At 45.5% G+C, this 13,514-nt stretch overlaps 1 protein-coding gene across 1 annotated transcript in view; it reads left to right on the forward strand.

The window, feature by feature from the left end:
- Positions 1-11,665, forward strand: part of LOC146380931 (uncharacterized) — a 27,048-nt gene extending 15,383 nt beyond the window's left edge. Inside the window, exons 7-10 of the mRNA XM_084936860.1 lie at positions 1,994-2,194; positions 4,340-4,540; positions 7,135-7,335; positions 8,086-11,665. Of these exons, the coding sequence (XP_084792986.1) occupies positions 1,994-2,194; positions 4,340-4,540; positions 7,135-7,335; positions 8,086-8,241 (759 nt within the window). The 3' untranslated portion in view covers positions 8,242-11,665. The remainder of the gene's footprint in view (positions 1-1,993; positions 2,195-4,339; positions 4,541-7,134; positions 7,336-8,085) is intronic.
- Positions 11,666-13,514: the final 1,849 nt, after the last annotated feature.

Consider the following 13,514-nt stretch of genomic DNA (forward strand, 5'->3'; position numbering starts at 1 on the left):
GTGTGTGTGTGTGTGTGTGTGTGTGTGTGTGTGTGTGTGTGACAGTTAGACAGACAGAGAGACAGAAAGAGAGAGAGAGACAGAGAGAGATACAAATCAAAAAGCACTGAAATTCCAATTTTGTACTGCACACCTCACAGTGTCTGTCTGACTGTGTGTCTGTGTGTGTGTGTGTGTGTGTGTGTGTGTGTGACAGTTAGACAGACAGAGAGACAGAAAGAGAGAGAGAGAGAGACAGAGAGAGATACAAATCAAAAAGCACTGAAATTCCAATTTTGCACTGCACACCTCACAGTGTCTGTCTGACTGTGTGTGTGTGTGTATGTGTGTGACAGACAGAGAGAGAGAGAGAGAGAGAGAGAGAGAGTGACACTTGCTGTGTATTTAAAAAACAAGCACTCAAACAAACGAAAGAGAATGACAGACGCAGAAGGCGATTGTACTGTTTGTTTGTAGTGTCTGTCTGACTGTGTGTGTGTGTGTGTGTGTGTGTGTGTGAGAGAGTGTGTGTACGTGTGTGACAGACAGACAGAGAGAGAGAGAGAGAGAGAGCGAGAGAGAGAGAGATACAAATCAAAAAGCACTGAAATTCAAATTTTTCACTGCACACCTCACAGTGTCTGTCTGACTGTGTGTCTGTCTGTGTGTCTATGTGTGTGTCTGTGTGTGTGACAGACAGAGAGAGAGAGAGAGAGAGAGAGAGAATGATTGACACTTGCTGTGTATTTAAAAAACAAGCGCTCAAACAAACGAAAGAGAATGACAGACGCAGAAGGCGATTGTACTGTTTGCGGCAACCGACGATGCCTCGCTCTCCCCTTGTACAGTGCGTCGTGATGGCACGTGTGGACCAGGAGATGACGCAGTGCTCCAAAGGCCTGGTTCTGCTGTCCCTTCTGCGGTCTCCTGCTGCAGACGCTTCTGTGCAGGGAAAGTGCTTCCGAAAAAGGTTTGCAGCTCTATCTCCAGATAGGAGTGTCTGACAAAGACACGGCGGGCATCCTTGGAGTCGGGGAACGATTCTGCATCCGTGGACGCATCACACGACCGTTCTCCAACTACTGCCCCATCCTGCAAAGGTACTCTGAACCATGCCATGTTGGGCACCTGCGGATGCGCCCGGACACGGGCAATGCAATGACAGTAGAACCAGGCCCTCTGCACCTTCCTTTCTCCCATTGGGACCGTTTTGTCCCATCCTTTTTGGTCCCATTCGCCATATCTCCAGAACCGAAGAAGCCATCGGCGTGGGCTCTTCGCCACAGCGTCCGGCACCAACCAAAACCCCCACCTAGACACCAACATCAGCCCTCTACACCTCTTACTTTTTCAGTTATTCCACTTTTGTCCCATCCTCTCCTGGCTTTTTCCCCATAACCTATCACTTAAGCCTCATCATACCTGCAGTGGGCCACTGGAGGGAGACAAATCACCAAGCACTGAAATTCAAATTTTGCACTGCACACCTCACAGTGTCTGTCTGACTGTGTGTGTGTGTGTGTGTGTGTGTGTGTGTGTGTGTGTGTGTGTGTGTGTGTGTGTGTGTGTGTGTGTGTGACAGTTAGACAGACAGAGAGACAGAAAGAGAGAGAGAGACAGAGAGAGATACAAATCAAAAAGCACTGAAATTCCAATTTTGTACTGCACACCTCACAGTGTCTGTCTGACTGTGTGTCTGTCTGTGTGTGTGTGTGTGTGTGTGTGTGTGTGTGACAGTTAGACAGACAGAGAGACAGAAAGAGAGAGAGAGAGAGACAGAGAGAGATACAAATCAAAAAGCACTGAAATTCCAATTTTGCACTGCACACCTCACAGTGTCTGTCTGACTGTGTGTGTGTGTGTATGTGTGTGACAGACAGAGAGAGAGAGAGAGAGTGACACTTGCTGTGTATTTAAAAAACAAGCACTCAAACAAACGAAAGAGAATGACAGACGCAGAAGGCGATTGCACTGTTTGTGGCAACCGACGATGCCTTGCTCTCCCCTTGTACAGTGCGTCGTGAAGGCATGTGTGGACCAGGAGATGAGAGGAACAGGAGCCACAGAGCGTCAGCGGCAGACATCCAAGCTGCACATGGCACACGCGGCGCCACGCAGAATAAATGACGTTCCTGAGGCGCAGCCCAAGGCCAGCCACCCGCTGCCTCCTTGCCTCCTCCTCCCGGGACCTTTGAGGAGCACCCCCCAGCCACAGGTACTCATTCCAATGTTACACAATGGCCCAGCATCACAGGCCATCTCCTCACATTGAAATCTCTCCTGATTTCTGTTGCTTTTCCCTCATCTCTGAGCCGCTAAGTGTGTGTGTTTCTGTGTGTGTGTGTGTGTGTGTGTGTGTGTGTGTGTGTGTGTGTGTGCGTGTGTGTGTGTGTATGTGTGCGTGTGTGTGTGCGTGTCTCTCTTTTACACAAAAAGCACATGTGAGTGCAATTGAAACGGCATTAATATGCAATGCACAGGACTTGCCAACTGGGCGCCCTCCTGTGGACCACAGATGCAATTGATTGTCCAAAGCTGTTAATTTCTGCGGCACTAACACCTTCTGACACTTTGTACCGCATTGAGCCAGCAGAGGGAGCCCCTCTTGTCAAATCCCAGTTGCACAGCAGCTGCCCTGCTTCTGTCTGTGTGCTTTGGTGTGTGTGAGTGTGTGTGTGTGTGTGTGTGTGTGTGTACACGTGTGTGACAGACAGACAGACAGAGAGAGAGAGAGAGAGAGAGCGAAAGAGAGAGATACAAATCAAAAAGCACTGAAATTCAAATTTTGTACTGCACACCTCACAGTGTCTGTCTGACTGTGTGTCTGTCTGTGTGTGTGTGTGTGTGTGTGTGTGTGTGTGTGTGTGTGTGTGTGAGAGAGTGTGTGTACGTGTGTGACAGACAGACAGAGAGAGAGAGAGAGAGAGAGCGAGAGAGAGAGAGATACAAATCAAAAAGCACTGAAATTCAAATTTTGCACTGCACACCTCACAGTGTCTGTCTGACTGTGTGTCTGTCTGTGTGTCTATGTGTGTGTCTGTGTGTGTGACAGACAGAGAGAGAGAGAGAGAGAGAGAGAGAATGATTGACACTTGCTGTGTATTTAAAAAACAAGCGCTCAAACAAACGAAAGAGAATGACAGACGCAGAAGGCGATTGTACTGTTTGCGGCAACCGACGATGCCTTGCTCTCCCCTTGTACAGTGCGTCGTGATGGCATGTGTGGACCAGGAGATGACGCAGTGCTCCAAAGGCCTGGTTCTGCTGTCCCTTCTGCGGTCTCCTGCTGCAGACGCTTCTGTGCAGGGAAAGTGCTTCCGAAAAAGGTTTGCAGCTCTATCTCCAGATAGGAGGGTCTGACAAAGACACGGTGGGCATCCTTGGAGTCGGGGAACGATTCTGCATCCGTGGACGCATCACACGACCGTTCTCCAACTACTGCCCCATCCTGCAAAGGTACTCTGAACCATGCCATGTTGGGCACCTGCGGATGCGCCCGGACACGGGCAATGCAATGACAGTAGAACCAGGCCCTCTGCACCTTCCTTTCTCCCATTGGGACCGTTTTGTCCCATCCTTTTTGGTCCCATTCGCCATATCTCCAGAACCGAAGAAGCCATCGGCGTGGGCTCTTCGCCACAGCGTCCGGCACCAACCAAAACCCCCACCTAGACACCAACATCAGCCCTCTACACCTCTTACTTTTTCAGTTATTCCACTTTTGTCCCATCCTCTCCTGGCTTTTTCCCCATAACCTATCACTTAAGCCTCATCATACCTGCAGTGGGCCACTGGAGGGAGACAAATCACCAAGCACTGAAATTCAAATTTTGCACTGCACACCTCACAGTGTCTGTCTGACTGTGTGTGTGTGTGTGTGTGTGTGTGTGTGTGTGTGTGTGTGTGTGTGTGTGTGTGTGTGTGACAGTTAGACAGACAGAGAGACAGAAAGAGAGAGAGAGACAGAGAGAGATACAAATCAAAAAGCACTGAAATTCCAATTTTGTACTGCACACCTCACAGTGTCTGTCTGACTGTGTGTCTGTCTGTGTGTGTGTGTGTGTGTGTGTGTGTGTGTGACAGTTAGACAGACAGAGAGACAGAAAGAGAGAGAGAGAGAGACAGAGAGAGATACAAATCAAAAAGCACTGAAATTCCAATTTTGCACTGCACACCTCACAGTGTCTGTCTGACTGTGTGTGTGTGTGTATGTGTGTGACAGACAGAGAGAGAGAGAGAGAGTGACACTTGCTGTGTATTTAAAAAACAAGCACTCAAACAAACGAAAGAGAATGACAGACGCAGAAGGCGATTGCACTGTTTGTGGCAACCGACGATGCCTTGCTCTCCCCTTGTACAGTGCGTCGTGAAGGCATGTGTGGACCAGGAGATGAGAGGAACAGGAGCCACAGAGCGTCAGCGGCAGACATCCAAGCTGCACATGGCACACGCGGCGCCACGCAGAATAAATGACGTTCCTGAGGCGCAGCCCAAGGCCAGCCACCCGCTGCCTCCTTGCCTCCTCCTCCCGGGACCTTTGAGGAGCACCCCCCAGCCACAGGTACTCATTCCAATGTTACACAATGGCCCAGCATCACAGGCCATCTCCTCACATTGAAATCTCTCCTGATTTCTGTTGCTTTTCCCTCATCTCTGAGCCGCTAAGTGTGTGTGTTTCTGTGTGTGTGTGTGTGTGTGTGTGTGTGTGTGTGTGTGTGTGCGTGTGTGTGTGTGTATGTGTGCGTGTGTGTGTGCGTGTCTCTCTTTTACACAAAAAGCACATGTGAGTGCAATTGAAACGGCATTAATATGCAATGCACAGGACTTGCCAACTGGGCGCCCTCCTGTGGACCACAGATGCAATTGATTGTCCAAAGCTGTTAATTTCTGCGGCACTAACACCTTCTGACACTTTGTACCGCATTGAGCCAGCAGAGGGAGCCCCTCTTGTCAAATCCCAGTTGCACAGCAGCTGCCCTGCTTCTGTCTGTGTGCTTTGGTGTGTGTGAGTGTGTGTGTGTGTGTGTGTGTGTGTGTACACGTGTGTGACAGACAGACAGACAGAGAGAGAGAGAGAGAGAGAGCGAAAGAGAGAGATACAAATCAAAAAGCACTGAAATTCAAATTTTGTACTGCACACCTCACAGTGTCTGTCTGACTGTGTGTCTGTCTGTGTGTGTGTGTGTGTGTGTGTGTGTGTGTGTGTGTGTGTGTGTGTGAGAGAGTGTGTGTACGTGTGTGACAGACAGACAGAGAGAGAGAGAGAGAGAGAGCGAGAGAGAGAGAGATACAAATCAAAAAGCACTGAAATTCAAATTTTGCACTGCACACCTCACAGTGTCTGTCTGACTGTGTGTCTGTCTGTGTGTCTATGTGTGTGTCTGTGTGTGTGACAGACAGAGAGAGAGAGAGAGAGAGAGAGAGAATGATTGACACTTGCTGTGTATTTAAAAAACAAGCGCTCAAACAAACGAAAGAGAATGACAGACGCAGAAGGCGATTGTACTGTTTGCGGCAACCGACGATGCCTTGCTCTCCCCTTGTACAGTGCGTCGTGATGGCATGTGTGGACCAGGAGATGACGCAGTGCTCCAAAGGCCTGGTTCTGCTGTCCCTTCTGCGGTCTCCTGCTGCAGACGCTTCTGTGCAGGGAAAGTGCTTCCGAAAAAGGTTTGCAGCTCTATCTCCAGATAGGAGGGTCTGACAAAGACACGGCGGGCATCCTTGGAGTCGGGGAACGATTCTGCATCCGTGGACGCATCACACGACCGTTCTCCAACTACTGCCCCATCCTGCAAAGGTACTCTGAACCATGCCATGTTGGGCACCTGCGGATGCGCCCGGACACGGGCAATGCAATGACAGTAGAACCAGGCCCTCTGCACCTTCCTTTCTCCCATTGGGACCGTTTTGTCCCATCCTTTTTGGTCCCATTCGCCATATCTCCAGAACCGAAGAAGCCATCGGCGTGGGCTCTTCGCCACAGCGTCCGGCACCAACCAAAACCCCCACCTAGACACCAACATCAGCCCTCTACACCTCTTACTTTTTCAGTTATTCCACTTTTGTCCCATCCTCTCCTGGCTTTTTCCCCATAACCTAACCCTAACCCTAACCCTAACCCCTAACCCCTAACCCCTAACCCTAACCCTAACCCCCTAACCCTAACCCCCCTAACCCTACCCTAACCCTAACCCTAACCCTAACCCGTAACCCACGTCCTAACCCTAACCCCCTAACCCTAACCCCTAACCCTAACCCCCCAGCCACAGGTACTCATTCCAATGTTACACAATGGCCCAGCATCACAGGCCATCTCCTCACATTGAAATCTCTCCTGATTTCTGTTGCTTTTCCCTCATCTCTGAGCCGCTGAGTGTGTGTGTCTGTGTGTGTGTGTGTGTGTGTCTGTGTGTGTGTGTATGTGTGCGTGTGTGTGTGCGTGTCTCTCTTTTACACAAAAAGCACATGTGAGTGCAATTGAAACGGCATTAATATGCAATGCACAGGACTTGCCAACTGGGCGCCCTCCTGTGGACCACAGATGCAATTGATTGTCCAAAGCTGTTAATTTCTGCGGCACTAACACCTTCTGACACTTTGTACCGCATTGAGCCAGCAGAGGGAGCCCCTCTTGTCAAATCCCAGTTGCACAGCAGCTGCCCTGCTTCTGTCTGTGTGCTTTGGTGTGTGTGTGTGTGAGTGTGTGTGTGTGTGTGTGTACGTGTGTGACAGACAGACAGACAGACAGACAGAGAGAGAGAGAGAGCGAAAGAGAGAGATACAAATCAAAAAGCACTGAAATTCAAATTTTGTACTGCACACCTCACAGTGTCTGTCTGACTGTGTGTCTGTCTGTGTGTGTGTGTGCGTGTGCGTGACAGAAAGAGAGACAGAGAGAGAGAGAGAGAGATACAAATCAAAAAGCACTGAAATTCCAATTTTGCACTGCACACCTCACAGTGTCTGTCTGACTGTGTGTCTGTGTGTGTGTGTCTGTGTGTGTGTGTGTGACAGACAGAGAGAGAGAGAGAGAGTGACACTTGCTGTGTATTTAAAAAACAAGCACTCAAACAAACGAAAGAGAATGACAGACGCAGAAGGCGATTGCACTGTTTGTGGCAACCGACGATGCCTTGCTCTCCCCTTGTACAGTGCGTCGTGAAGGCATGTGTGGACCAGGAGATGAGAGGAACAGGAGCCACAGAGCGTCAGCGGCAGACATCCAAGCTGCACAGGGCACACGCGGCGCCACGCAGAATAAATGACGTTCCTGAGGCGCAGCCCAAGGCCAGCCACCCGCTGCCTCCTCGCCTCCTCCTCCCGGGACCTTTGAGGAGCACCTCCCAGCCACAGGTACTCATTCCAATGTTACTCAATGGCCCAGCATCACAGGCCATCTCCTCACATTGAAATCTCTCCTGATTTCTGTTGCTTTTCCCTCATCTCTGAGCCGCTGAGTGTGTGTGTGTGTGTGTGTGTGTGTGTGTCTGTGTGTGTGTGTGTGTGTGCGTGTCTCTCTTTTACACAAAAAGCACATGTGAGTGCAATTGAAACGGCATTAATATGCAATGCACAGGACTTGCCAACTGGGCGCCCTCCTGTGGACCACAGATGCAATTAATTGTCCAAAGCTGTTAATTTCTGCGGCACTAACACCTTCTGACACTTTGTACCGCATTGAGCCAGCAGAGGGAGCCCCTCTTGTCAAATCCCAGTTGCACAGCAGCTGCCCTGCTTCTGTCTGTGTGCTTTGGTGTGTGTGTGTGTGTGTGTGTGTGTGTGTGTGTGTGTGTGTGTACGTGTGTGACAGACAGACAGACAGAGAGAGAGAGAGAGAGAGAGCGAGAGAGAGAGATACAAATCAAAAAGCACTGAAATTCCAATTTTGCACTGCACACCTCACAGTGTCTGTCTGACTGTGTGTCTATGTGTGTGTCTGTGTGTGTGACAGACAGAGAGAGAGAGAGAGAGAGAGAGAGAATGAGTGACACTTGCTGTGTATTTAAAAAACAAGCGCTCAAACAAACGAAAGAGAATGACAGACGCAGAAGGCGATTGTACTGTTTGCGGCAACCGACGATGCCTTGCTCTCCCCTTGTACAGTGCGTCGTGATGGCATGTGTGGACCAGGAGATGACGCAGTGCTCCAAAGGCCTGGTTCTGCTGTCCCTTCTGCGGTCTCCTGCTGCAGACGCTTCTGTGCAGGGAAAGTGCTTCCGAAAAAGGTTTGCAGCTCTATCTCCAGATAGGAGGGTCTGACAAAGACACGGCGGGCATGCTTGGAGTCGGGGAACGATTCTGCATCCGTGGACGCATCACACGACCGTTCTCCAACTACTGCCCCATCCTGCAAAGGTACTCTGAACCATGCCATGTTGGGCACCTGCGGATGCGCCCGGACACGGGCAATGCAATGACAGTGGAACCAGGCCCTCTGCACCTTCCTTTCTCCCATTGGGACCGTTTTGTCCCATCCTTTTTGGTCCCATTCGCCATATCTCCAGAACCGAAGAAGCCATCGGCGTGGGCTCTTCGCCACAGCGTCCGGCACCAACCAAAACCCCCACCTAGACAACTATATCATCCAGATACACTTCACAATTTCTGACTCCATGTAACACAGTGTTCATCAGCCGCTGGAAGGTGGCTGGGGCATTTCTTAGCCCGAACGGCATAACGGTATACTGCAAAAAATGGTCAGGCGTAACCACTATGCCCCGTACACCCAACACAGACCCTTTTACTATGGCTACAATGGCGGCTACTACTGAATAGGTGTTTGACAAGCGGCAGACGCGTCCAAATTCTATTCGTCGAGTTATCGTTTCTGTATCATCAGGACATTTTTCATTTTAACTGCAGTCCTGTGTTTTACATCTACTAATAAGAAGCATCTTTTTTTGTACATATACAATAGTTTACCCTTATTACACATTTTCTTAGTTGTCTAAATTCTTTCTGTCACCAACAAGACATTTTAAATTTCAGATTTCAAAGTTTGTATTTTGTGCTCTAAAGTTAAAATTAAAGTGTTGACTGTTATTTTAATTTCTCATCTGTGTTCCCCGCGTCTTGACGCCTCCTGAAGAGCATGATGATTAACATAGCCAAGGCGATTATGAAACACGTCAGGTTTACAGATGAATAATAACAATAATAATAATAAATGTGAGATACTATCTCTACATGAGTGTCTCCTGCAGTTAATATGTAATACACAGATGAAAGATGAGGTGAGATATCTAGGCATTATCTCTTGTCATTTGAAAGATTAACTACTAACAGAAAATAAGAATATCTCAATAATAGACTTAGAATTTTCTATTCTAAGCCAATTTTAAAAAGGTGCCTGCAGATTCTTTGGGAGAATTTGGACAGTCTGTCTGACATCTGCATTGACTCATATTTGTTTAACAGCCCGGGTCTGCGCTCAGGTGTCGCACTTTGGATAAATAAGAGCCGCTAAGCAGCTTAGCAGTAAATGAAATGCGCAGAGAAGTCTGACGTGAAAGCCGTTTCTCAGTAGTCAAGTACGCGAGTCCGTACAGCGCAATCGTTTGACAATGTACTTGATGACATTTCTGTTACAGAGTTTTTACTGCCACCCCCTCTTAATTTAAATATGAACAGAAATTACACAGATAATTTAAAAATGTATCTTAAGCACGTTGGGACCATTAGCTTACATGTTTTCAGTTTTCAGTTTTATTTGTCATATGCAAGTTAGCACAGGGTCAACATTGCAATGAAATGTGTTTGACGAGCAGCAGTCACTCAGCAGCATGATACAGTAGGAGAAAATATAATAAAATAAAATAATAAGAAAATAGAAAAATAGTAAGGAGCAAAATATTAGAGAGACATGGTAAAAGAGAAAAGATGACTAAATATATATATGTATCTATAAATATAAATATATGTACACTAGTGATTAAATAAGAAAATCTTGAAAAGAAATATGACGGGAGGGCAGATGGAATATTGCACAGGAATGAGCAGCAGAAAATTACAGTATTGCACTTTTAAATATAAATATCAATGACAATAAAGTGGAGTGACCAGTGCAGATTAAACATTACATGTATTATGAAACAGATGGTTTGGCGACAGTGGTCCAGGTAAATGCTACATGGACACCTGATCAGAGGACAAGGGCTTAAAAGGTGTCTGTGTGTCTGTATGTTTATATAATTGTACATATGGAGGACAGATAGCTGCATCGATATGTTGATCATCAATGACCAGCAATTAAGGGAGAGATACCAAATGACAGTTTGCACAAAGATGGCATTACATCCCAAGCCTCCACCGTCCCAGTAACAACAGATTACCATGGAGAATATGGTTTTCAGCTGAGATTTCAGAAGGCTGGTAAAGCAAAGATAAATACATAAATAAATAAATAAATAAAAATAAAAATAATAACAATAATGAAAATGTCATTCTGCCTCATTCAAAATGTCCTAAAACCATACTGGCTGATCAGTTACTGTACAGTGAGATACCGTTTTCTTACTCAAGCACATAAAGGTTGGCTAGATTATAAGAGCGAAAGGTGAGCAGTGAGGCTGTTAGCGTGTTACTTGAAATCATAACAAATGCACTTTATAAAATAAATGCCTAAAGGTTTTTCAGAAATTATTACATAGAATAACAAAGCCATACTTTTACATATACTGAAAACAAAAAAAGCTTTATCTTAAATGTACATAGTATCAGGGTAGTGGAGCTTGAAAGGAGCATGAAGGGTTTATATTCTCAATTTATTGGTCCTTTCCCAGTGGAAGCAAAGTCAAAATCCTGTTACCGTTCAGCTGGTTCTGCCTCTTAACGTGAAGGTGCATAATATTTTTCATGTCTCCCAGGTGAGGCGAGTTTGTGCAGAAATAAGTTGACAACCGCTGTAGTGTGTGACAGAATTATTATATCTTTCAATTATTGTTTATTCTGTTCATTATAGAATCAGCTACTGTTCTACCAGACCTGAGAAACATGTTTTGTCCCGTCCTTTTTGTTCCGATTAGGCATATCTCCAGAACCTCAAAAGCCATCAACAGCGTTCAGTGGGACGTTCAGTGGGTGTCGTTCACTGGCTCATTCAGTGTCGTTGAGTGGGTGTCGTTCACTGGCTCATTCAGTGTCGTTGAGTGGGTGTCGTTCACTGGCTCATTCAAATGACATTTTGCAAAAAGACGGCATTACACCTCCAGCCTCCACTGTTCCGGTTACGACAGATTACCCTGGCGAATGTGGGTTTCAGCTGAGATTCCAAAAGTCTGGAACAGCAAAATCAGTGACTTCAACTTGGTGGGGAAAATGCAAAGCAAACATGTGGTCGCAAATTTTGAAGCCACCCTGATAACCTTCTCCCACCAACGATGTGGAGATCCAAGCCTTTTAGATCCAGTTAAAATCAAGACACTTAAAACAATGATAAATGCAAAGACTGGTAACAGCGCTAAGAACCATAAAGCAAGAGAATTTTTAAAAAACTGTGAGAAATAAACTAGGCTCTGCCCATGACTCAATCTTTGCCTCTCTTCCTACCTCATCTCCTCTCACTCCATCTGCTGTCCATCTGAGAAAAAGGCACAATTTGCTATTGCATTAATCTATTATTTAAATTGTCTACATTTAACAACTCTTCACCTAATCCACAATAAAGTAATGATAAAAACTGTTATGGAACCTAGAAATTGTATTTGTTATTGTTTTTATACTTGGATCTGTTGTGCCAAAGTACGTATCCCCGACAGAATTTGTTTCCCCTGTGCTGGGAGCACGCAGGAGGTACTGATGTTTTCATTTTGTGAAAAAGTGAAAAATTAGTATCGTTACATTACCATTCAGTTTGAGGGTTACAACAGAAAATTTTATATATATATATATATATATATATATAATTATTATTATTATTATTATATCTAAAATTATATATTTATTGGAAAAGCCGACATAGGACAGTTTTCCAATATCATTGTACTACTGTACTATGTATGACTGTGCAATGACAATAAAGAGTTATCTTATCTTATCTTATCTCACGAGGTATCAGATGGGATTATTTTAATAAACCATTAACATTTTGGCTGATAACTATTTTTATTCTCCTGTAACTTTACTCTATAAAGAGCTAAATCCTCCAAAGTTTCAGGAGTAATGCGTCATAATAAGAAGTGTTTGTGAACGAAAAATCAGCAATGTGGGCTACTGTTTGTCCGTGATTTACACAGGGGGAACAAATTGTGGCAGGATCAGCCTGATATTATTTGTATCCCACTATAACTTCGTTGTATAAAGAGCTAACATCTCAAAAATGTCAGGAGTAGTTAGTCATTATGAGAAGTGTTTGTAAAATTTGCCGCAGACATCCATGTGATCAACAACAGACACACATCATTCCCCTTCGTGGTCTAAACAAATCAGAGATAGTCAGGGGCGGGACCTCTGTAAATGTCCTTGGTCCAGCTGAAAGTGCAGGTGGATAGAGAAAGGTGAGTAGCTTCAATGAAGCGATACCGATTCATTAAATCCTGAATTGAATGAATATAAATGTCTTTTACCAGAAACGCCAGAATCTCAGGTTAAAGCTCTCAAAACTATTTCAACAACAACCAGCAAATGAGAGCAGGAAACGCATTCCACACGAAGACGTAAACACAGAGCGGACCGACGCATCAGAATTAGCTTAGTCGCCGTGGGGGCTGAAAGCCAAAAGCTCACTAATTCTGATTCGTCGTGTCTGAATCGTCTTTACGTCTTTTTTGCGCAAGATTCTGGGCTGCAGGTTTTGTCTCTCTTCAACCAAAATTCACTGGGCCAGCAGCAAAAGAAGAACCAAACTACGCTTCACATTTGATAAATATCGTCATTAATTCCCTCTTACTTTTGCTGTTTTGCTTCCAACACGATAAAAACCACAGTTCATGCACAGCTCTCGCTTTGTACTTCAGGAAAAGTTTCCCATCTCAAACATCTGTTTTCCGCATTACTCATTCACTTATTACCCATCAGTCTACCGTTGTTTATAGCGCTGGCGGCCGCTGTCTTTTCTTTTCTTTGTACTTAAATGACCTCGGACAAGAAAGCTTAATTTCTGCTGTTCAATACTGAAGAAATTTAAACTTTTTCAAATTAGGTATAATTGCAGAATATTTTTAAGGTTATCTGCTATAAAATCCATGCCAGGAAAATCTCCTTCATGTTTTTTTTGTATTTTATTATCAGTTACTTTGACACAACGGCATGTGCTGTGATGTTCACATCTCTGATAAAGTTTAGTGTCAGTACTGATAAATGATCAGAATTATAAGACTTCTCACTGTCTGAGGAAAAATTGCACCAAATCGAACCTTGTGAATCGGAATCAAGTGGATTATAGAAATCAGTGATGATACCCAGCCCTAGTGAATATCCTAGGACCGACAGAAGTGGATATAACTGACCGTGGGCAATGAGAAAAGATGAAAAGAACGATTGATAACTTTTTTGTTAAGTTAAGGCCTGATCGATCTGAAATTCATAGCCAGTTC

This window comes from Perissodus microlepis, chromosome 8 (assembly GCF_051167445.1).
Source record: "Perissodus microlepis isolate ML-2025 ecotype Zambia chromosome 8, ASM5116744v1, whole genome shotgun sequence".
In the NCBI taxonomy this organism is placed as follows: Eukaryota; Metazoa; Chordata; class Actinopteri; order Cichliformes; family Cichlidae; genus Perissodus; species Perissodus microlepis.